This window comes from Talpa europaea, assembly GCF_964194135.1.
Source record: "Talpa europaea genome assembly, chromosome: 10".
NCBI classification, from domain to species: domain Eukaryota; kingdom Metazoa; phylum Chordata; class Mammalia; order Eulipotyphla; family Talpidae; genus Talpa; species Talpa europaea.
The window spans coordinates 8,881,089-8,907,430 of NC_140077.1; the positions used below are offsets into that span (position 1 = coordinate 8,881,089).

Here is a 26,342-nt window from a genome sequence, read left to right on the forward strand (position 1 = left end):
TTGGGAATTCTGGGGTAGAGGAAAAGGCATTGGTCAGATGGCATCTGACTGTTCTGTCTAGCTCTTTCCCTTGTTCTCCATTCTGGCTGAAAGGGTGAATGGAGCTTTAATTAATTAATTAGTTAGTTTATTTATTTGTTTAAAAGATTGATTCATTCATATACAAGGGCTGAGATATAGGCCAGAGACGCGGGAGGGTGAGAGGATTCACCAGAGACAGAGCAGGAAACAGAACATGCAGACAACCGAAATACACTGCTTGGGGGAGTAGTGGGCGCTACAGGAGAGGTCTGCCATGCCATGTGGGAATTGCCCTGGCCGGCCAGGAATCGAACCCACGCTGCAGAGGCTGTGGACAGCTTCACAGCACTGTACTCCACCCACTGTGCCACCGAGGAGGCCCAGGGCTTTGATTTTAGAAACAAACTTTTTTTTTTTTTTTTTTTAAATAGAGGCATGTTTTATTTATTTATTTGTTTGTTTGTTTGTTTATACATGCACTGGGTACAGTCAGAAGCGCGGGAGGGTGAGAGAATTCACCAGAGGCAGAGTGGGGAGCAGAGCAGGCAGAAGGACCGAAGTACACTGCTGAGGGGAGCAGCGGGCGGCAGGAGAGGTCTGCGCACCATGTGGGACCCTCCTCTGGTGGCCGGGGAGCAGCCGGGGATCGAACCTGCGTCGCAGAGGCCGCGGGCAGCTTAGCAACCCAGCGCTCAACCGCTGCGCCACCGGGGAGGCCCTAGAAACAAACTTTTTAATGTACATTTTCTGATGCTGACCCTACTTCTTCTCCTTCCAGTCTACCACACTCAGCACTCAGACACTTGATTATAGTTGTCCTTTGTAAGAGACCATGTCTTTCTGCAATTAGAGATAGAAAGTTAAAAATCCAGTAAGTCTTTTGGATCCCTGAATAGGCAGTAGATTGGCAGAAGAAAACTACTGGAACAGTCTTTTGTTCTGTATAAATAGAAGTAGAAGCACTTCCTATAATATGTACCCAATATACAGGTACCAAGAGAACTGTGGTTAAAGGCATTAGGAGATGTTATTATATTTCAGGTCTGCCTGAAAAATTAGAAGCATTAAATCTCTGAAGAGCATTCAGCTAGCAGTTGAGAAAATCCATAAATGTTAATTTGGAACTCTTAAACAAAATGAGTGTATTCCTTTTAGAGAGAGGATTATATGATGTTGACTGGACGTTTGCAACTTGCAGCTGCTATAACAAGGACTTTAGATAGGATCAGCCCACAGACCAAATTACAAAGTCAGGAGAATTCACCGTCTAGATGCTGGACTTTGTCTTTCTGTTTGACTTAGTGGTACTTTTCCTTTCTTCCACTGCTATCCTTATGAAAGCCTCATTTTTTTTTTTTTTTTTGAAGAATCTAAATCTGAAAGATCATTTATTTATATCAGGCTCCTTTCATTTTTCTTTTTGAACACACCCTTGCAATTAAGGAGATGGTGCCTACTTTCTCAGAACTACTGTCATGGTGGGAAAAAAGGCACAAAGCCAAACATGTAACATATGTAATGCTTTAGAGATCCTGAAGTACTTTACCATTTACAAAGAGCCAAAGTCTTCTGCCTAGAACATCTGTCTCTACTTACTCCATTTAATCCTACTAACGAAACTGATTGTCAGCTGTGGACTGAATTGTCAGCTGTGGATACTATTATAATAATTAAAAGACAGTTTGGGAATGGTGCTGGTGGGATCATTCTAGAGCAGAGGCAGGGGGAGCTCCAAAACTATGGCCTGGTAGGGCTTGAATGGAAGGGCCTTCATGATAAGATCAGCCATGTTCAGTTGCCCAAGATTGAACCTGATTTATTATAGGGCCAGTGAGTTTCCTTTGACTTCCAGAGTGAAGGTTAGAGCAGCTGAATACAGGGAACAGTCTGTAAAGAGAGATCAGTTGGGAGGAAATTTAATATATAAGGAAATTATTTCTATCAAATGCAGATACTGAACAAGAATATAGAAGAAATGGAAACAGTAAATGCATTTTCAGCCTTCAGAAAGATCTCAATGATTCTCCATACTAAAGATTCCCAGGTCATCTAATTACCAGGAGAATGTTTTGTCAAATAGATCTGCCTTAAGGATATGGAAAACAGGGTAAGGATGACCAGATGTAAATATCCTAAATGATTGTGTCCAGTACTTTGATCAGATTTTACAGTTGATCTAAAACAGAACTATAGAAATACAGTGTATAGAAAGAGTATATAAAGTGTATATAAAGTATATATAAAATTTAAGAAGTTGTAAAATTTCTTGAATTTCATAAGTGAAATTAATTTTAGTAATGTTTTACATGATTCATACACCCAAAACATTTCATTTCAACATGTAATCAACATGAAATTAAAGAGATATTTTGTATATATTTTCACACCAAATCTTTGAAATGTGGTATATATTTTACTTTCACAGACTATTATAGTTCAGCTAGTGACTGCTGTATTGAGCAGTATAGAACAGAAGAAGAAATGTACAATATAATGTTCAGATTTGCACATCGCTCTAAACTTTACTAGGAAATGCCAAGTTACGAGCTATAAAATATGAAAAGAGCTTTCAGAACAATAGGGAATTCTAAACTATGGTTAAAATAGTTGAGACTTAAGATACTTAAAGAAATAGACAATATGGGCCTCGCCAGTGGCACAACGTTGAGCGCTGGGTTGCGAAGCTGCCCGCAGCCTCTGCAGCGCCGGTTTGATCCCCAGCCACTGGGCTAGGGTCCCACATGGCGTGCAGACCTCTCCTGCCGCCCGCTGTTCCCTTCAGCAGTGTATTTTGGTCCTTCTGCCTGCTCTGGCTCTGGTGAATTCTCTCACCCTCCCGTGCTTCTGACTGTACCCAGTGCTTGTATAAATAAATCAATCTTAAAAAAATAGACAATATGTTGTGCCTACAAAAAAAGAAATTCAATTTTTAATGAAAGTGGGTGGCACAAAATGAACATGCTTATTTAAAAGCCATGAAATTCTCACAGAGAATTATTTGTGCATTTCTGTTTTTTATAATACCCAAAATTTATAACAGCAAGATAAGAGGGGGAGAAGGAACTAAAATTAGCATGGACATCAGATAGCTATATAAAGAAAATGAATGGGAAAAAATTAATATTCTTCAGCTGAAAAATCAAAGATGGGTGAATGATTAATGGAAATATAAATACACAAAGTAAACAGAACGGTCAGCAAATTTACTGAGCAAGGAACTAAGTCTTTGAGACTCTGAAGACAAATCTCATGTCCGTAGTGATAATCAGATGATAAATGCTAGAAGAAAGATATTTAAGAGGTCTTTAATATTACTGGCATACTATGTACTCGTAGACTAAACAGAAGCACGGATATGCTGGGTGTGTGCTCTGTGTCCTACCCCTAGAGGTTCCTGGCTTGTTGGGCTTGAATGAGCATTGTAGGAGGGGCCTGGGAGGGGAGGACCGTAACTTTGAAATACCAGTCTGATCCTGTCGGTTCCCTTAATTTTCTTAATGATTTCTTCCTGCTCCTAGAATAAGGACAACTTCCTTGATTTAGCTGACCAAACCTCCCTTGCCTGGTGTCTGTCTCTTCCTTTGGCTTCTCATTCTGCTTTAGCCATGCTCGCCACCTTGCGTTCCTTCATCCTTGCCATCCTCTGTCCAGCACACGGCCTCTGTATATGTGCACCCCACCCCCGGCACGTTTTCCTAGCCCCGTTTTTCAGATCTCTTCTTGTGCTGCCCCTTAGCTTGTTTACCCTCAGATACTTCTCAGGCCCTTCTCTTGCACCTTGTCATGAGAGGGCTCACCTCCAGTGACTATTTCTAAGGCTTCGGTGTCGGCCAACTTCCAGCTGACCAACATGAACGTCTGATGGGAAATGAAAGTGGACTGGGGAAGCCAAGGTGTTCTTCCTCATTTTCTCTGCTTTGGATAACATGTCTGGTAGCTGCTGTTTCTCCTCCGCAGCTTCATGCTTCTCACAGGATAGGTCCATCATGTTTCCAGCTTCTGCTAATACTCCAGCCCTAGCCTGTATTGATCCTGCCTTCTCACTCTGTCCTCCCAACCTCAGGTCGGTAGGGACTTCTGGCTCTTGCTAATGTCTGAATTACTTGACTGTCTCCTGTTTGATTCTCAGTTCTTCCATCACTAGACATTCTTTGTTTAAAAATCCCTCTGTTTGAAACACTGGGATGTTTTATTTCCTTATCAGACCCTGACCAGTACACCAACTGATGGATCATCAGACCACTGGAAAACCTTCCCAAATGAGCATGAAACTCTTTAGTGATACCAAGATTTCACATTTATATTTGTATAATGATTTCAATCGGTGTCATTTCTACCAGTATCTTCCTTTATAGCAGGTACCATGATGTTTTATTCACAGCACTTGGCATTTAGTAGGTGATCACTGAATGTGTCTGGGGGTTCTGAACCTTGATGTCTGGCTATGAGCCTCCATTTGCCCATAACCCTTTTTCTTCCAGACCTTTGGGTTTCAGAATAACTTAGTCACATTTCTTGCTCTTCAAACCTGTCTTTGATGTGTGTTCTAACCAAATAAAAATGTTTAAAGTTACTGTTCAATATTCCTTCTGTTAAAAGCCTGTGATTTTAGAGTGAGGATTTTAGTTCACAGATATGATATATAATGGTATAATGACATTTAAAACATCAAAAGAACTTCTTTATGTACATAGGACATTCTAGTCTAAATAAAATGACTATCTAAAATTTTACTTGCCTTACTTCCCTAAGTTTTGGAGAATTTTAGAAGTCTTGCTGAATAATATCTATCCAGATCTATTCATGGATGTACATGCAAAGTACTCTCTAAAGCACTACTTTCAAATAAGAACATTTGAGACAAATTTATAAATACATTAGACCAGGTGCTTCAGAGTTGGCATTTTAGTGTGTTTGTTTAAGACCAGATACCTTGCAGATAGCATTTTGGTACTCCTGTTTAACCATTTGCCATTTACAGTCTTAATCTTATCAAAAGGAAGAGAAAGATTAAAGCAAATAAGGCATTTTTGAAAATGTCAGTTTTTATGAAAACTCTGATTTAATTCAATTTGATAATATTTGCGAATGCAGTAGGGACCTCAATGAAATTTTAACCATATGTAATCTTCTATAATTTCACTTCCTAAATAAACTAAAAGTCTTTGAGCTTTAGTAGCAAATCCTATTGTAGCATTTCCACTCTTAAAGTTTATCTTGGTTAAAAATGAGGGATGCATTCTCTGTTACTGATTGCTAAGTATGTTTAATAATATGATTGTGAAATAACGTGAACAGAGTAGAAACTTAGATTAAAATATAGAAACATCAGCTCTCCAAGTCAAATTAATGTAAAACACTGAAGATGAGAAAGAAGAAACTGAGTATGAGGCGTAAGGTCCTTTCCCTCAAGGAAGGTAAGCTGCGGGGAAACAAGGTCAGCAGTACATTGAGTATCCATATTACTATAGCATCTGAGCTTGCTGAGAGAGTTTCAGAGTAAGGTTCTGATGAAGGGGAGGTAGCATTCTTTTAGAAAAATCAGGAAAGACTGTGTTAAGAAGGTGACATCTGAGACAATTCTCAGAGTATATGTAGGATTTTGACATAGAAGGGAGGGCATTTCAAGTTGGAAGACATGGGCAAACCCAAATAAAAGAGAATATTGAATATGTTTAGGGTACAGTGAGTTGTCCAGCTTGGCTAAAGAACATGGTAGTGTGGAAAAAGTATGTAAAATAAGAATAAAAGGACTGGAACATGTTATAGAAGTGCTTTAAACATCAGGTTAAAAAAATTTGAATATTATCCAGAAAAATAGGAGTTTCGAAGACTTTTAGAGTGAAATCTCATCAGAATCTTGCTTTAGTTAGACTTGGCTTTGGATTTGAGTCTTAGCTAGGTCACTTATTGTTGACAATGTCACTAAGTCCCTCTCAGCCACAAGTACTTTCTCTGTAAAATGGGATTAATTGTGCTTCAAATGGTTGTGTGAGGGCTAAAGGAGACTGTTAACTAAAATGTGTGGCACTATACCTGGCATATCGTAGGTGGTAAGTAATAGGTTTATCAAACCTGGCAGCAAATGGATAAAGTCACGGATGATTTGACAAGGGAGACTTGAAATAGTAAAGGTGAGGGGTAATGAAAGTCTGAATCAGATTGATGGCAATGAAAATGCAATGTAGAATCAAATGTGGCTTAATTTAAAGTGGATTGTGAGAGAGGAATTCAGAAAGACTGGGGCCATGAGGGGAGAAAGAAGATCTCATTCAGAACTTGTTGGCTTTGAGCTGCCGTTACTGTCAAAGATCTGTCCAGAGATGATTTTTTTTTTCACATGCTACTTCAGTTGACTTTTTTCTTTTTACAATTTCAATGCTGTTGAACTCTTGAGCAGCTTACTGTCAAGTTGAACACTTTTGGGGTGGTGTATGCTCTTTTTAAAGATCTTTTTTGAGTAGATTCTATAAATGTAGACTAAAGATCAGCAGAATCATTTCACAGTAAAGTCTCAAGACTCTAAATATCTTTTTTATTTTATTATTTATTTATTTTTAAGGATTAAAATTTTTTTTTTTTTAAGATTATTTATACAAGCACTGGGTACAGTCAGAAGAGCGGGAGGGTGAGAGAATTCACCAGAGCCAGAGCGGGGAGCAGAACAGGCAGAAGGACCGAAGTACACTGCTGAGGGGAGCAGTGGGCAGCAGGGGAGGTCTGCGTGCCATGTGGGACCCTCGCCTGGCGGCCGGGGATCGAACCAGCGCTGCAGAGGCTGCGGGCAGCTTTGCAGTCCAGCACTCAACCGCTGCGCCACCGGGGAGGCCCAATTAAATATCTTTTTTAAAAGACCTTTTGCAGACAGATTAATGATATTAGTAAACTAAAACACTGTTTTCTGATTCCATTTGTCAGACCCTCCAGTTTACTACAGTCCGCATAGAACTGATTCCAGTCTTTACTTTGTTATGAACTAAACATCCTAGTTCAGTAAGGCATCCTTCCTGTAGGAACCCACTAAGCCAAATAACTCGTTTTCTGAATCATATACTCATGTAGGATCCGGAACCTGGAGATAAACCATTTAGGAAAGTGGTAGTTATTACTAGCAGTAGTATCCAACTCCTGGCCCACACTGACTCCAGTGGTAGTTAGAAATGGTAACAATATATGAGTAGCTTATTTAATTTTAAGACTTTACATGCATTTACCATTTAATTCTTGTTAACAACCCTATGAGAATAGGAACTATATTATCTCCATCATATATGAGGAAACAGACACATAGAAAGTAACTTATCAAAATCAGTCAGCTAGCAAGCAAGTGGTACAGTCCGTATATCCAGGCAGTGACACCAGAGCCGGTGCTCTTAACTACGTCACCTCCACGCATGGTGGGTTCCAATCCAAGTTCCTTCATTCTAGTTTTATGACTATGAGCAAGTTGTCTTGTAATCTTTAAAATAGAGAGAATAGGGCCTCCCCTGTGGCGCAGCGGGTTGAGCGCGGCGCTGTGAAGCTGTCTGCAGCCTCTGCAGCTCATGTTCTATTCACGGCTGGCCAGAGAGATTCCCACATGGCGTGGCAGACCTCTCCTGTCTTGCCCACTGCTCCCCTCAGCATTGTGCTTCAGTCGATTTACCTGTTTGCTCCGTGAATCTTCTCACCCCCCTCTCCACCTCTGGCCTATACCCCAGTTCTTGTATGAATAAATCTTTAAAATAAAATAGAGGGAATACTAATAGGATAGAAGGGTTACATTTCTGTAAAATACTTAGCACTGTATCTGGCATGTAATAACTTTAATAGCAACCATTAGTGAATTTGACCTACTTATTACCTCTTTGGTGCCTGTGTTTATATGTTACCTGATATTTTGTATCGGATATTTTGTAGAAAGGGCAGCAGCAGCAACACTTAATTTGTCCTATTAAATCAGTTCTTAGTATTTCCATAGGTGTTGCATATTCTCCACATAAATATTGAACAGGAATAGAGTTTAAAGTGGCTTTGGGAACAGCAGTGTTTCTCATTTGTAAGTATGTTGATTTACATTGATATTGGATTGTACTAGGCAAATAGGTGGTTATATTTGAAAGCTGTTACATATAAAACAGTGTGCTCTATACTGGAAGAGATAAGAATGTTTCATTAATCACTGTAAATAAGACTGCTTCTGGGTAATTCATTATATTTCTTTGAAGGTTATCAGGTGACTCTTAGAGTGTAGACAGATGGTTTGTTTCCTAAATGAATGATGTGTGAATTACCTTTTGTAACACTGAGAATTTTGTCAGAAGTCTAAGAAGGAAGCCAGGAGCAGACAGAAATAGGTATCATGAAGCAGAGTTTATATTTTGTGATGATACTCTCATTTGTGAAGTTTGAGGAGACCTGCATATTTTGGCAATAAAATCATTAACTGCTATAAGATAAAAGTGATAGTGTCTATAAATGGTATGAGCTATTATTTCTCATTTAAATAAAATTCAGAAAGCTATAAAGAAAACTGCAAAAATGAACCATAATCCCACTACCCAGAAAAACCACTGTTAATATTTTAGAAAAATGTATAAACACATGGATATACACATTGTTCAGGGTGTGCTTATGTGCTCTTTAAAGAATAAAATGAGGTCATCTGTTTTATAACCTACCTTATTCTTACTTAACAATGTACTGAAGGCATATATCTAGCCCCCATATACATGTATGATCGGTTTTTTGTTTGCATGATATCCCACTGTCACCGTATTTATTTAACCAGTTACTTATTGATGAACATTTAGGATTTTTCCTATTTGTTATGTTGTAATGAAACCTATAATTTATGTCAGGGCATGTATATTCAGTATTCCATGAAGTTATTTTCATAACAACAATCGGTTTGTCTCGAAGGTTCTCACACTTTTGTAATACGATGGATATCACCCTGCAGAAATACAGTGATACTATATGAAGCTGAGGGTTGGCTTGGTCATTCAGACTCAGAGCTATTTCTGTTTGACAAAGGAATTAAAAAGGGCAATCCTGTTCCACTCTATTGTTTCCATAACAACCTTAGCCTTTGCATACTTTTCAGAGCTTCTTATTCCACTGGATTTGCTGTATAAAATTTAAATTACTTTCAAATCAAAACATTAATAAAGACTTCAATCAGATTAAAAAAGAGAACGGAGAAACCTAAGTGTACGGCAAGGTAATCATTCAGCTGTAATATTTTCTGAACAGCCTTTTGAACCTGGGCAAAGGATCATTTTCATTCTTTAGATCTCTCAGGTCAATTGTATTGATATAGTAGACTTTACTTTTTCCTCATATTTTTAGGTCTTTGTTGTATCTTTGATGAGATGACCAAATGATGAAGTCCTGTTTTCCATCTAGTTGCTTTTGAAACCTTTCAAAGATTGAAGGGCCTCACTTGTATTTTCATCCAAAAAAGTCCTCCTGATCTACTAGAGGAGAGAGCATGGGAGTGCTTGGATTCTGCTGACATTTAGGTCCATCGTTTGTTTAATCCTGACACCAGCCCAGTGTGGTGGTCATTATTAGCATTCCCTTTTTACAAGTAACATTCACAAAGGCTAAACCACTTACTTGTCTGAGGCCACAAAACAAGTAAATGTTAGAGCTAGAATTCAGACCAAACACTGAATACAAAACTATCCCAACTCTGCAGGTTTTCTTTAAAACAGAATTTTAAATCTGGCCTCCTGCTGAGGAGGAGCTGACTACAGTGTTGTTATTTACTACCCAGTAAGAGATGATTACTGAAAAATATAGACATTTTGCTGACAAAATGTTTACATGTAGAATCTATGCAGGAGAATTGGGGATTTATTTCGTGTATTTTTCAAATCTGCCCCTTTTAAGAACTTTTTGTTTTAAAATTTTTGCATAAAAGAACTGGGGTGCAGGCCAGAAGTATAGGGGGTGAGAATATTCACCAGACAGAGTGGGGAACAGAACAGGCAGATTTACTGAAATACACTGCTAAGGAGAACAGCGGGCGAGTCAGGAGAGGTCTGTTGCGCCATGTGGGTCACCTCCCCGGCCAGTTATAGAACTCAACCTGAAGTGGTGATAGCCCTGAGACTTAACCCGTAGGCCACCAGGGAGGCCTAAGAATTTTTTTTTTTAAAAAAAGATTTATTTATTTAATTAATTTATTTATACAAGCACTGGGTACAGTCAGAAGGTAGGAGGGTGAGAGAATTCACCAGAGCAGGGAGCAGAGCAGGCAGAAGGACCGAAGTACACTGCCGAGGGGAGCAGCGGGCGGCAGGAGAGGTCTGCGCGCCATGTGGGACCCTCCTCCGGTGGCCGGGGAGCAGCCGGGGATCGAACCGGCGCTGCAGAGGCTGCAGGCAGCTTCTCAAGCCAGTGCTCAACCGCTGCGCCACCGGGGAGGCCCAGGCCTAAGAATTTTTATAAAAATGTTTTTTGTATTCATTTGGGACAGTTAGGATGTGAAAGTTTACTTCTGCAGTAGTATGTCTCAGCTAACAGATTATTTTTCATATATCTGGCTTAAGGGTTTGAGATCTGTTTTAATTTATACCTTTATGGATTATTAAACTTTAATGACTGGCCTTTGAAAAGTTCTTTGGGAGTTGATAGTAATTTTTATGTCAGTAGATAAAAACAACACATTTGCCATATGTCTGTTTCAAGTGTTACACTTTCTATGAAAAGGGTGGTATGAACATGTGCATCCAAACTGAGTTCTTTTTTAAGCACCAGCAGTTTTTACAATACAGAAAATGTAAGCTGAAATGTTTCACGGAATCCTTGGCTATGGAATAATTATATTACATTGCTTCCAAGGACTCAAATAAATTCTCGGTCATCTTCATTTCAGACCCGTGAAACTCCAACAGAACAAGGAAGGTACTAGATTGTAAATTTTTCAAAATAGTCTTTCATCAGGAAAGAGCATTCATACATGCTTCTCCTTATGAGTGTTTAGCGGGGTACTAATGGAATTAGTGGGCTCATTGGTCATAATTGTGACTTTTAAATGTGATGGATGGTAAAATCTGAAATATGGCCCTAAAATTTTTAACAACCTTGTTGCTGCCTCCCTTCAGCAATAACAGTACAATTTTCTGGGGTGGTTAATAATTAGGAAGTGAGGATGAGCCCTAGGTGGTAAGAGTTTTTAAAAAACAGTGGGGAAAGCAAAACTCTAGCCTGTGACAAAGTCAGTGAGGATAGAGCGCTGCCCAGTACTGAAAAGAGACTTGGAGAAGAAAAAGATAGAGGTGTTGATTTGACAGGAATATGGCATTTCCCATATGGTAACTGAAAGTTATATGTTTGCAAATTTTTAAAAGTCTATGCAATAAAATCAGTGTAGCAATAGTTGGAAAATACTGCAGTAAGTGAGAAATGCTCTCCCCCCAAAATTTAATGAGGATTACACTATGAGGGAGGCCTTCTTCAAGGCCTCCCTCTTCTAGAGCCACATGCTGTTTTGTTACTTGGCCATCTTGCATCACCATGCTCCCCAAAAAAGAAAGCTCCTGTGAGAAGTCCTTCTGCGGGTCCAGCCATCACTGTCTGCAATGATCCAGTCCCTGGCCACCTGAAAGAGCCGTGTTCAGTGTGATTTCTTTTCCCTGTTTAACCTTGTTGTCCTGGATTTTTGGTGAGTGGCTTGGGAATCTTTATCCATTACATGGAAGAGGGAAGAATTGAGAAAGGGAAATTGGGCATCAGTTTTCCCAAATGAGTGGAAAAAATATAGTTCAGATACCTTCTTCCCTGCGAAATGGGCCCTGAGATCAGGCAAGTAGCAAGGCTGGGTCTAGCCACCTGGAACTCAAATCTAAAACTTTGCTGCCCAAGTCAGACCTATTTCTGTGCTTCATAGCATTTTGTCAATTACAGTCAGGCGTTCAGAAATCGAATGTTCTGTCTTCATAATTACCAATAGGGGTCGGCCTGAGCAGTCTCTCCATCTCACCTGTTCGCTCACCTAAACCACACAGTTCCCTGGAAAAAAACAAGAACTTCTTGCTCTCATAAGGCCTCAGTGTTCATTTAGTGAATTATGACGTGCGTCTTTCTCAGCATTCAGGTTTGGTTGAAATAAATAAAATGTATCAATGGGAGAATCTCTAGAGTTGTGCTTTATAGCTTTAGATTTTAAGTTTAAAGTACTTGAGCTTTGGGAATATGAATAGTCAGGTAGTGGCCTCTGAAAGAAGCATTTAATTGTTTACAAATACATGTATTTTTATGAAATGTTTTATAAAGGTTTTGTTTTATAGACAGCAACCAAAATGAAATGCATTTGTCTTTTTGGGTTGGTTTGTTTTTTTTTTTTAAACCAAAAAATAACCTTCCTCTTAGGTTGATATTTATGAAATTGGGATTAAAAAAATTTTTTTAGAATGGATCAGAGTAAGTGTTAAGCATCACTTGCATTCAAGTTTCCGGTCACATTGCAGCATTAGCTAATGCTTTCAGATGTCTTCTGTGCCTCAGGTATCATTTATTACATGATATAAATAAAATTAGTTATGGGAATAGTATCATATTGCTTCTTTCTTTGGAAAGATCTTTTAGTTGAATGAACCAAGAGTGCCTCCTTCCCTCTTCACATAGGCAGAACTTGTCACATTGTTGTTACACTGAGCACTCTTCAGATATTCAAATACACCATGCAAGCTCTCCTCTCCTCTCCTCCCTTCCATCTGTTAGATATATTGTGTCTTCTCATGACATGGCTTGCAAACACCTATTCATTCTTCAAATGTTGAGTTTATTTTTTTGAAAATTTTTTTTTCTGCTAAGTGTCTGCCATTAAGTTACAAAAAAATATGTAATTATTAGCTCGTGCTTACCTCTGCTGCCGCCTTGAGGCTAGGGACACTTATCTGTGCTGTTCATGGCTTTACCCCCAGATCTAGCACACAGTTCCCAAGCAATTGAATGAATCAGTGAATCAGTTAGTGTAGTACTTGTCTTCCTTAATAACTTTGTTGTAAGTGATAGAAATTGTGTATTTCTTGGGTCAACTTCGGTATTTTTTGAAAATGTCAACATTTGGAGAGAGAGCCATTATAGAATGCACTGGTGTGTCTGAAGGTCATGTGCATCTTTTATCTTTTAATTGTGATATGAAAATTCTGGTAGAATAGTTACTGGTTTATATTATGGGCCAGGAAGAGTGGGAATGGTTATCTGCATTTAAAAGCCTGCTGTTAAAAGTTCAGTTTTAATACTGGTGTTGTGTATATAGATGTACTGATGATTGTGTCTTACGTCACACCTCCCTCTTACTACTTCCATTGCAAAGGGAGTTGGGAAATAATCTTCATGATGCATTGAGAAACTTTCTTCATGAAAAAATATTCAGACTACACCTGGTCAAAATAATTTGGGATCTTTCCCCTTAATAATTCTTTTATTCTTTCTTGCATTTTTACTTTTTTTCTCGGTGTTATGAGCTCACATAGGAAAGAACCGTTTGTAAAATAAAAGAAATATATCAAAGTGTTATTAAAATATATCCTCTTTCTTACTCGTTCTGTAAAATTATGTCCATGTTAGGAAAAGATTAAAAAATCAATATGTTGTTTTCCCCCCAGGTAAAAGTAAGGCATCCCAGCTGGGCCCCACAAGGCTAAAAGGATGTCAGAGTATCAGAGCTCTTAAAGGCTATCTTGGTGTTTTTACTAAATTGCACTCCACGGATAGATGCACATACTGCTAGAAATTTTAAACCTGTGCCTGACATTATTGATGAAGTTAAATGTAGGCTGTCTGCAATCTTGTATGTATTACTTGTGATGAGCTGTCATGTAATTGCTATTTAGTCAGCATCTGTCAGCAGTTCTAAACAATTGATAAACTACTTTCTTCTATGTCATATAAAAATTACTGGAATGGTATCTCTATTTCAGTAGAAATTTACCTTTTGTTTTCAACAAAATGCGGATCAGTTGATGCAGGCTAAGCCACAGAGAAAACACTTTACATTCTTTCTATCTTTGTAATTCACTTGTAACTTTACATTTTAATAGCTACGTTCTAATAAATACAGCACACTGGGTATACTGTAATATTGTATGACAGTGTAACACAACACCTGCTAAGCAAGATCATGTTTGAAACCCACTAAAACGAAGTTAAGCAAAAAGGGATACTTACTCGGAGGATACCAGGGCATTTCATGGATCCTATGGGCAGATGTCAGGGCCTCTGTTCATATTTGTCAGAGTTAGAGCCACATATTAAAGCAGGAGTGCATCCAAGCCTTAGAAATAAATTCAGAACAGAGAACTAAACCACTGCCAGGCCTCTCTCTGTCTTCTTTGTTCCTGACTATTTATGTGCTTTATTCTTTGCTCTGCAGACTGGCTTTTTTTACTTCCCAAACCATATGAAGATACACAGATGCCTACAGTTATATTTGTGTTTAGTCCATTCAAGGAATTTCTGAATGTGAATTTCCACAGTTCAGGAAGGAACTCTTGATGGGTCCAGCTGGGTCAGTTGTGTGCCCCTGAACCATCAAATGAGGCAGAGCAGCAGAGCCATGTTCCCACTCATTGCACTGGGGGTCGGGGGATTGCAGAGACACTCAAAGAGAGGGGAGGTTGGCAAGCATTAATATATGTTTTGCCAAACATATAGTAAGTTTTCAATAAGTATTATTAATTTCATTTCTCCTTTTATAAAATATTAGTAATGCCACAAGGTACATGTTTAAGGAACATGTTTATAGTAAACAGATAATAGATTTTGCAAACTACATACATATATATAATATATTGCAAGTTAATATATTAGAGGACTTTTTAAGATTTATTTATTTATGCATTTAAGAGCTGGGGTACAGGCCAGAGGTTTGGGGTGAGAGGATTCACCAGAGACAGAGTAGCGAACAGAACAGGCAGACTGACATACATTGCTGAGGGGAGCAGAGGGCGAGACAGGAGAGGTCTGCTGCGCCATGTGGATTGCTCCCTGGCCAGGGATTGAACTCGTGCTGCAGTGGCTGCAGATAGCTTCATAGGTTGCATCTTAACCTCCTGCACCACCAGGGAGGCCCTGGAGGACTTTTTTAAGATAATCAGAATATGTAGGATTCTATGAGATGTCCTATGAGATGCTACTGCTATTTCCCAGTAAAACATGTTCTGTTCTAAGCGAGTTAGGAATTTTCACTTCTATTAAATGTCAGTTGACAATCTTGATGATAGTTTTAATTTTCTGATGTGCCCTGAGAAGTGTCTCCATCTCTGCTCTAACACTCTCACCATGGTCTAGAATGGTAACCACTCCTGCCCATCCCACACCTTCCACTTTAACCATGATTAAGCTCAAATTCTTCTCATGATTTAATTCATAAATTAAATGCCATCTCCTTACGGAAAAGCTTCTCAGAATCATTCACCCAAGAGCAGTTTTTACTTCCCCCACATTCCCATTACGCCTTGCATACCTGTCTTGGAGTTTAGTTTAGATGTTCTCCACAGTAGTGCTAACCAGTAAGTATGTAGCTATTAATTGCAGTGCTTCCAACCTGTGGGGAAAGTAGGGTCCTGTGCTCTCAATGGCCTCAGGACCTTGGAGTTTACATAGCTTACATAGATAGCCATAGATTTGGGGATTTGGCCTAAATTTAGAGACAAATTCTATAGCTGTTTCCAGATGACTGTTTAAGAGGGGATAGTGTTGTGATAGAAATCTCTATCCTCACTTGGGACACTGTCGAAACAGATTTTCCTTGTTCTCTAAAAGAAACAAAAGCAAATGTTCGCTGTTTGCAAAGATTTATAGATGTTAACTTTGCCTTAATTCTATCTTATTTTTTGGAATAGGGTAACACTTAGATTTTGATGGAACTTAAAAGCATCCATCTGAGTTTCTGTGAGGACAGAAGTTAGTATGTGATGTTGTTGGAATTGACAGCACGCAACCTATGTCTGTGTGTGTTTTTGCTTCCAATGGAGATGTCAGATTTGTTCCAAAATCATGACTCATTTGGATGATCTTATAACCTCATCTTAAATTTTACATTAAAATAACATTTTTGTTATTTTACAAGCTTTGTTTTTTCAGGCTTTTAATTAAGAGGTGTTTTAATACTCTAAAACATTTGAATCGCTGTCAGAACTTAATTTTTAAGTTTCTGTTTCAGTGTACGCTTAAAAGAAAAATAACTAGCTTATTACAAAAAAGGAAGTGAAGATAGTATCTTAAGTTCTGTCCTGTATAAGCATAAGATTAAGAGCATCTGTTCTAACAGTAGTAAAAATGGGAGGGGGAGTTATATTTGCCTTTATTAATTATTCCTTCTAAAAACCTTACCTCCTCTTCCATCTGGAAAGTTTACATCAAGATTTACTTGAAGTGGGCCTCCCTGGTGGCACAGCGGTTGAGCGCTGGTTTGCGAAGCTGCTCGCGGCCTCTGCAGCACCGGTTCGATCCCCGGCCTCTGGGCGAGGGTCCCACATGGCGCGCAGACCTCTCCTGCCGCCCGCTGCTCCCCTCAGCAGTGTACCTCTTCAAGTCTGCCTGTTCTGTTCCCCGCTCTGGCTCTGGTGAATTCTCTCACCCTCCTGCGCTTCTGACTGTACCCAGTGCTTGTATAAATAAATAAATATTTTTTTTAAAAAAAGATTTACTTGAAGTAAGAAAAGCAAAGCAAGTATGTGATTTGTAGGCAGTAAATAAAGAAACCTAATTACACTAAAACCTGTTTAGCCTTGATTCCTTTCGTAACTCCATTCTCCAACCTCCATTCCTCTTCAGGAACAAACAAAAAATCACAAAGAACACATTCCAAGTCCAGCCAGTTAGCTTACACAATTTGGTTTGTCAGACTCACGCAATTTGGTTTTTCACACTTGCTGCTGTTAAATTTTTGATATTAGAAAAATTTGCATTCTAAATTTTACCTTTGGCACTATGTTCATGAATTTGAGAGAATGTGTTCTTAAAAGCTTTTGTTAACTGAAAACCATTTTTAACATAAGGTATTTACTATAGCATAAGGCAAGAATATGGACAAATGTTTTTGGAAGTTTAAAGACAGATGATGGTTTTCATAAGGGCTGCTTTGGTTGGTTCTTTAATCAAAAACTTGACTATATTTCCCATTTCTCCGTAATTCTAAAAGCAAATTTACAAAAATCTATTAACACCCATATTAAAGAACAGCAAGGGCTCTTTCACTAGCCAATATTAATAGGTAGTATTGGATTTCTAGCTTTTAAGTGAGAATTATATATTAGTACAATATAGGCAGTGATATTATTTGGATATTAGGTTATTTAGCAGAGTTTTTTATGAGATATTCTTGAAGAACAGAATTAAGAAATGTGGACTGGTTGATAATACAATTAGACTGACTTGTAAGTTAGCTCAATAAACAGAGATTGAATTCTTGTCTTCTAGAGAGAAGTGGCATTCTGTCCTTTCTATTTTTTTTTCAATCAGTGACTCAAAGACAAATAGCATGTGTTGTGTGTGTGCTTTTTAATTCACAGATAATATGTGATTAAACTGGCTGGAATTTTTTAGAAAACAAATGACCTTGATGAGTTATAATAGGATATCTCACTAACAAGATAACTCTTCATCACACAGAAATGTAAACTCTTGTCCTTTGCCCCTCCTAACAAAAAATTTAACAGTAAACCATAAAAGAAGTTCAGAGCACATGTGATGATTTAGTTTATTCCCATCATATTTTTTAAAAGCAAGATATAGAATTATATTCATAATGGGATCTCAATTTTGTGTTAAAATACATATGCTGTGTATACTAGAAAGTACAATAACAGTACTAGATATGGTGATTAGGAGTAGTTTCATTTTGCCTTTGTGTTTATTTCCAAATGTTCTATTATATGATGAGCATGGATCTTTAATAAGACACACTGATGTTAAGACAATGTTTGTTTTGAAGGTCCAAGTGTGCGTTCTGAGCATGTTACTTTAAAAAGATTATTATAATAAACATTTCCTCCCTTCTTTGTTTATCTGGAATAATAGTGACCATGGTGCAGAAGTCAGCAACAGTTGTAGTGTTCCAGCATGTTACTGTCCTCTCTCCAACTGCTATGAAACTATTGAATCTATTTTCATTTTTTTCCTCCTTACCAAAGGTTGAATTAATAAAGGGGAATTTACAGAGTGTCGGACTTACACTTCGTCTTGTCCAGTCAACCGACGGGTATGCTGGACATGTCATAATTGAGACTGTGGCCCCAAACTCGCCTGCTGCAATCGCTGATCTTCAACGAGGAGATCGACTAATTGCCATTGGAGGTAATTACAGTAGTATGCAGTATACTTTACTTTTACAGAGAATAGATGCAGGAGTTTTTCCTCTCTTCCTCCTTTATTTCTATAAACATGTTACTTTTATAATGGAAAGAAAGTAATAACTTTGTTATAAAAATCTTGAAGCCTTAAAAACTAAATTTAAAACACATGTCATTTTAATCATAATCGATGAATCTATAGTACTTTCTACTACTTTTCTGTAACTTCCCTAATTTTTCTTTCCTTCACACCTACTACTCCTCTAATTTTTATTGAATGTGAAAGAAGGGCAAGAAAACAGTCACCCTTTCTGTATGACCACCATCGTCACTACCTGGGGCCTAAAATCGATTGTGTTAGTACTACTACCCCTATCACTTAGGACTAGGTACTGAACAGGAGAGAATAATAGTTCTTATCCAGGAGGGTATTTGAACTATCCTGTTACTCCCTATATTGGTGGCCCCATATTGTCTCTTAATGACCAGCCATTTATTCATATGTTGTCATTCATAGTGCAGCCTAATTCACTGTTGCTGGAAGGAAAATATGTCACTAGCATCTCTTCCTGCAAATTGGATTGCTGACCACAAAAACTCCGTAGATAGTCATGTTATATCCTTGGGTGTTTGTGACTAAGCATTAGGACTCTACTGTGCACACCAATGGGGTAAAAATGGAGAAATCCTATAATGTGAGAAAATAAACAAAGATGTTTAAAAACAAAAAATATAAAAAGTAAAAATCCAAACCTTTTCAGACCTTTGTAGCATCTGGTCCACATGTTCTAAGTTTGTCAAGGGACTTTCTGAACACGTGGATGAGCACAGTGCTCTTCTGAGGGCAGAATGGTGTGTCTTCTTACAGCGAACACAATAAATGAAAGATCAGTTCCTGAACCAACAAGCAGTTATCCTTAGATATATGTCAAAGAAACTGTCTTTGATTTAAATCCATCATAATAATAAACTAAGGAAACTTATTTAGTTGCATACCTTGGAACCCAACTGAGTCAACATTTCTATATAGAAATCCCTGATTATGTCATAAATTGCACTTCTCAAACTTTTCTTGTATATTCCAAGAACCCATACATGTATTAAAATGTGAATCCTGAGCCAGCAGATCTTGTGCTGCAGCTCAGGATTCTATACCAAACAAGCTCTCAGATGCTGCCATTGGTCCATAGATTTTGAGGCTGGGAAGGCATAAAATAGACCTCATCTGTTACTCAGTTGCTTAACATAGACGTTAAGAAGTATTCCTCCTCAGCTAAAAACCACAGTTCAGTATAAATTTTTATGTCCACACATACCCTGTTTTGGTTTCACCTACAGCATGAAGTTAATTTTTCTTTTTACATCCTTTTTTGAAAAGTTTTGTTTTCACTTACACAAGTAGTAACTATATATTACTAAAAATAAATTCAAGCAATGTAAATATATACAGAATGAAAAATCACTTATCCTTCATATCTAACACTTAGAAAAAAAGTAATTTGATAGAGTAGGTATACACATGTATTTTTTAATAGCTATAATTTGTTTATATGGAGATAAAATATTTTTTAAAATATTTAGTAATAGCATTGGTGATAGCAGAAATTAAGATTGCCCCAAAATGTTTGTTATATTTGAAGCTCAGTGATTTGAAGCTTTTATTGTTTCTTCAACTTTTACATGTATTTTTGAAATATTCCGAAAGGAAAGAAATGCAAATTTGGCCATCCAGTCCTCAGAGGCAGAGGGGCATCTCTACAAATTTCCTGGTAGTGAGGGAAGCGATGAGATGAAGGCAGGAGTTAAGTCACAAAGAAGGGGTTTAGAATGAGTTGTTTTGGCCTACTAGAGCTCATTAGCTGGGTTTATTTTTCATTTATGCCTATGTCAAACTACAGTTTTGCTGGGACATAGTTAGAGAGAAGTAACAGAAGTAATAGAGAGAAGTAATAGTGCTGGGTGAATCATAAAGAACTTCTTTAGAAAACTCTGGATTTCAGTGTGATGAGTTTGTGAGTTAATGGTTTTTGAGACACAGCTTTAGGAAAACTGGGGAGCAGTGTGTTTGGTGATTAAAATAAGTAAGGTTTGAGTGAGGGATCATAGTGAAGGTCTGTTAATTAAAGCCAGTGATTAAGAGGTTCTGAACAGGGAGTGAAAATGGACTAGGACTCCAAGTGAGAATTGACAGCTGAATGGAGTCATCTTTCTCCAGGATTCAATTTGGTATACTGGGAGAGTGACTAGTTGATTCATGGACTAGTGAGGGCAGGAGAATGAGACTGGCAGCGAGGACTTTTATCTACACTGAATTTGTGGCACCAAAGAAGCATCAAGATGGTGATATCCAGAAGGGGTTGTGAATGTAAAACTACAGTGAAGTGGAGACAAACCAAAGAAGTTGGAGGTCGAAACTACTGAAGTGATTAGAGAAAAGAGCTGAAAGAACTGACAGGCAAAAGCATGAGAACATTTGTGTTTAAAAGGCAGGTGTAGATGATGACAAAGAAAAGAAAGGTGAGACAGAACCAAATTAGTACAGTGTCGTGGAAACCAAGGCAAAGGAAAGGAGAAAAATAAATAGGCAAGAATAATTAAAGAAGCAAAGTCCAGAAGCAGGTGGGGTACAATAAGATCCAAAGTCCATGTAAAGGGATATATCTTATCTTCTCTGATAGAATCATACTAAAAATGATTGGCAGGGAGAGAAAGTGGCTTCTTGTTGATCTTGTTAGAAAATAAGATGATTCATCTATAGTGTAAAAGAGAGTAGGGAGGGAGGGCTTCAGGGCAATAGAAAAGGGTTGAACTGGTGTTCTGGAAGCACAGCTGTTTGGAGAAAGCAAATGAATGCCAAAGCAATGCTGAACACCATGTTGAAAATAAAAAGATAACCTTGGTGCCCGGTTCAGGTAGTAGATGGTGGGGCTTAACAAAGCTGGAGAGCAGAAAGATAGGTAGACAGAAGAAGTGGAAAGAGCTAGAGCTGGAGAGCAAACGTTTGAGGAAAGCATCACTGAAATCTGGAAACCTAACTAAGTAAGCGAGAAAAACAAGTGACATCAGGAGTGGGAACCTTGAGAGCACAGAAGGAGTGACGGGACATGGAAGTTCCCTCAGAACACATCCAGTTACCAGATGGGATTGTAAGGGTGAAAAATAGGAGCTTATTATCAGATTAATTTCTAAGTGAAAAATCTTTGATGTGGCTATATCCCACGTGACAGACAGGTCTAACACATGATCTCGCCCAGGCAGTTGAAGTAGAAGAGGGTGGAAGTTGAGGAACGCTGAAGCCAGGTTATTAGATGGGGGCTGATGTTACTTTGATTTATTTAGGATGGGCCTAAGACCTTTGGGAAGCAAAGACCCCTTCTCACCTTTCTCTAAGTCCTACATAAAGGGATAGCTTGGGTAAGTACTGTCTTTGGGAGGGTGGGAGAGGGCAGGAGACATACAACCTTTAAATGATAGCACACCTAGAATCTCTGTAGAACACACACGCTTTTAGCTCTGAGTGCCTCAGAAAAGGGACAGTATGGCCAGGAGACAGAGGGTGTGTGTGTGTGTGTGTGCATCTTTTTGTTCCTGTTGAATTTTGAACTATGTTAATGTAGCCCATATTAGAAAATAATGAAATTTTCGCTATTACTGATATATATGCAGATAGTAACCATCTTGTTGAACTTTGAAGCAGTTGATGCCTTCCCTTTTTTCCAGTTCTGAAAAAGATTAGTTTGATGAGTAGAGCTAATAATAGGAATCTGTAAAAGAATCCATTATTCATAGTGTAGTCTTTTGCTAAACGTATTTCAAGCATTGGCCTCCTAATTGAATCATTCATTGCCTAATTTATAATCCCTGGATTATTTTAGCATTTCCTTCAATAGAATCAAAGTTTCATTCTAAAGTCAAGTTTAATCTTAAAATCCTTTCCTATTTCCCACTCTGCTCATTTCCTCCATTCAAACTGAAAAATAATGGCAGGGATGAAAGAGATGAGAAGTTATTAGGAGCTAGAAGCCTGCAACAGAATCTGTGGAGTTTCATGTAATCATTTGGTTTGAAAAGAGGAACCTTTCCAGGATACCAGCTCATTCAGGGTTTGAGAATCAGTACACTGATGCATCCAAAAGTCAAATAATCTATATTGGAAGTTTCCCTATTGTTTTTCCATTACTTAAATGATCGTGAGTAATAGCAATAATATCTAGCAAATTTAACTAATTTTTTATTGCAGTAATTTACATATTTTCCCTTTTAAAATCTTAAAACAGGTGTGAAAATCACATCTACTCTGCAAGTGTTGAAACTTATCAAGCAGGCTGGTGACCGAGTGCTGGTATATTATGAAAGACCTGTTGGCCAGAGCAATCAAGGTGCAGTGCTGCAAGATACTTTGGGACAGTTAGAAGAAAACTTTCTGTCAAGCTCATGCCAAACAAATTATGAAGAGGAAACAGCTGGCTTGGCAGTAGATGCTGAAAACAAAGATCTAGATTCTGAATTTGAAGACTTAGCAAGTGATGTTAGAGCACAAAATGAGTTCAGAGATGACACACAGTCAATAAGTCATAGTCCCAAACGCACGCCGACCACACTTTCTGTGAAGCCCCTTGGAACTATATCACCTGTTTTAAATCGCAAATTAGTTGCTGGAAGTCACCCACCACTACCAAAACTTCCATCCAAGGAAGGAAATAAACCCTTAACCCTAAAAACTTCTGAGATAACGGACCCAGCACAAGTGTCAAAATCCACTCAAGGATCCACTTTCAAACCACCTGTGCCACCACGACCACAAGTGAAAGTTTCTTTGCCTTCTGCTGACATCCCAAATCAGGCAGAACCAGATGTTCTTGTTGAAAAACCAGAGAAGGTACTACCTCCTCCAGCAGTAGATAAATCCGAGAAGCAAGCAAAAAATACGGATCATGTAGAAGATACAGGTACACCTAAGCAGTTTTTAGCAAAGCAAGAAGTGGCAAAAGATTGTATATCAGAAAGCTCTTGCCCTGCTAAAGATGCTTCTGATGACCCTCAGACTTGGGAATCGCCAGAAATTCCTTACCGGAATAAGCTAGGGAAGTGGACAAGAACTAGAGCGACCTGTGTCTTTGACATAGAAGCCTGTCACAGATACTTAAACATTGCACTGTGGTGCAGGGATCCTTTCAAATTAGGGGGTCTCATCTGTTTAGGACATGTTAGTTTAAAACTTGAAGAAGTGGCTTTAGGATGCCTGGCGACATCAAATATGGAATACCTTTCCAAATTCAGGCTGGAAGCGCCGTCGCCAAAGGCTATGGTCAGCAGAACCGCACTGCGCAATCTGAGTATGCAAAAGGGATTCAATGACAAATTTTGCTTTGGTGACATCACTCTTCACTTCAAATATTTGAAAGAAGGAGAAGCAGCCCACCAGACAGTTACTAACGTAGAGAAAGAAAAAGAACTCCATTTGGTCGAAGAGCTCTCTCCCCTACCTAAAGAGGAACAGCTTGTTGGGCAGGTGGGTTTCGCAGAAAATAAACACAGCTTCCAGGATACTCAGTTCCAGAACCCAACTTGGTGTGATTACTGTAAGAAAAAAGTTTGGACTAAAGCTGCTTCCCAGTGTATGTTCTGTGCTTACGTTTGCCATAAAAAATGTCAGGAAAAGTGTCTAACTGAGACTCCCCTTTGTGGAGCAACTGATAGGCGGTTAGACCGGACCCTGAAGAACCTCAGGCTGGAAGGGCAAGAAAGCCTCCTGAGCCTGCCACCTCGTGTGGATGCTGAAACTAGCAAATCAGTCAATAAAACAACAGGTTTGACAAGACATATCATCAATACTAGCTCTCGTTTGTTAAATTTGCGTCAAGTCTCTAAAACTCGCCTTTCTGAACCAGGAACTGATCTAGTAGAACCCTCACCAAAACACACACCCAACACATCCGACAACGAAGGCAGTGACACAGAGGTCTGTGGTCCAAACAGTCCTTCTAAACGGGGAAACAACACAGGGATAAAGTTAATGAGAAAGGAGGGAGGTCTGGATGACAGTGTTTTCATTGCAGTCAAAGAAATTGGCCGTGACCTGTACAGGGGTCTCCCTACAGAGGAAAGGATTCAGAAACTAGAGTTTATGCTGGATAAACTACAGAATGAAATTGATCAGGAGCTGGAACATAATAATTCCCTTGTTAGAGAAGAAAAAGAGACAACTGATACAAGGAAAAAATCACTTCTCTCGGCTGCTTTGGCTAAATCAGGTGAAAGACTACAAGCTCTAACACTTCTTATGATCCACTACAGAGCAGGCATTGAAGATATGGAATCTTTAGAAAGTCTGTCGTTAGACCAGCCCTCCAAAAAAATGAGCAAGTATACAGATGATACAGAAGAAGATCTTGATAGTGAACTAAGCCAACTAATCGAGGGTCAGCCATTCAGCAGCATGTCAGATGACCTCTTCGGCCCATCTGAGTCTGTGTAACAAGTCTGTTTAAATTTTCAAGTGATTGAGGAAAAGGTGCATCTGAAGTAGCACAGATGCCACCATGTTAAGCCCTCTTGCACTTCGGCCTGCTTCTCCACAATTATTTGCTTGTGTAAGAACAAAAATGAGATAGTTTTCTAGCAGAAACATTACCGGTTCACTACATTGGTTGTTTCAGATTGCATTTATAGCTATGCTTTTTGAGTTTACACTGGGAATTTATTTTTACTAATTTATTTTTAACTTTTTCTAATCGTGAAATTACGTAAGCTAACTTTTCATGTTTATGTATGTGTAATGTCTCATTATTTTCCTCGTAGTTTTTGAATTAGTGTTAAATAGAATACCTACAGATTCTTGAAATATTTTCATTTCCATCATGACTATGACAAGAAATTTGCTGCATGCCTGAACTGACTACAACAATCATTGAGGGAACAGGTTTTGAATCTTACTTTATGTTACAAAGTTTATCATCTCTACTTGCTTGACATTTTTCTTAATTTAGGGCTTTGGGGGGTGTTTTTTGTTTTGCTTTTGCCAAATGTAACACAAAAGCAGATGCTGCAGCTTCAGTAAAAATTTTTTTTTTTACATATATTGCTTGCTTTCTGTGCTTCTGTGAATATTTTTGAAAGTTTTTGTAAAGTTGAAGTATAGGAACAATATAGTGATTAACTTGAGGAGCTTGCATTGAAAAACATGACATAATAGGAAGTATAGAATGCAGTTGGTCAAGAGTTTTGTAGCGAGGACAAGATTACTGAAAAACAAACTGTAATAACCATTACGAATTTGAAATATAATCTTTCAAAATGCTGATGCTTTCGTTTTAGATGGAAGTTTAAACACTTTGATAATTTTTCATCTTCAGTTCTGCCATAGGAAATAAAGCATGTGGAAGCTTCAGAAGACTGTTCTTAAAATAACCATGTAGATATCTGGGTTTTGCTGTTTTGTTTTAGAAACATTTTCATGCAGGGTAATTTTGTGAAGGAGAGGAGTCATGTAAAACTGATGTATTGCTTTGTCTGACATCCTGCAGGCTTAAAGGAATGGTGATCATTCTGAGTGCTTCTCAGCTCAGACTGTCTTCATTCATTAAAAATAGAGAGAGAGAATAGACAGTATACATAGGAATTGGGACCGGTTCTCTGAAAATGAAGATCTACTCTGATACTCGGTCTGTCGCATGGATCCCAGTAACGCATTGCTGAGGGAAGACATGTGAGCATGACCTCTGTTGGTACCATAGAAGTTTTAACTTTTTCTATGCCTATATGAACTAGATTTGTGTGTATTTTCTCCCTTTTGTAGATAACTACTATGATAATTGACAGTGAAACTGACATGAATTTAAAATTAGATGGAACAGCTTTTATAGCTGGCTGGAAAAGACTTAGTGTAATCTGAAAGGATGTCAAAATAGAATTCTGGCCTAGGAATCCATACAGGTGTTCTTCCATTGGCCATTACTGAACTGTGTAACCACAGGCAAGCCACAAAAAGGGCTCCATGCTGGTAGAAAACATATTTTGTCTAACTACGTC

General features: G+C 38.4%; 1 protein-coding gene across 1 annotated transcript in view; it reads left to right on the top strand.

Moving 5' to 3' along the window:
• PDZD8 (PDZ domain containing 8) overlaps nucleotides 1–24,789 on the top strand; it is a gene marked incomplete at both ends in the record, with an annotated part of 61,386 nt that extends 36,597 nt beyond the window's left edge. The window contains 2 exons of the mRNA XM_084244634.1: nucleotides 18,153–18,315; nucleotides 22,589–24,789. Coding sequence (XP_084100760.1) covers nucleotides 18,153–18,315; nucleotides 22,589–24,789 — 2,364 coding nt within the window. The remainder of the gene's footprint in view (nucleotides 1–18,152; nucleotides 18,316–22,588) is intronic.
• Nucleotides 24,790–26,342: the final 1,553 nt, after the last annotated feature.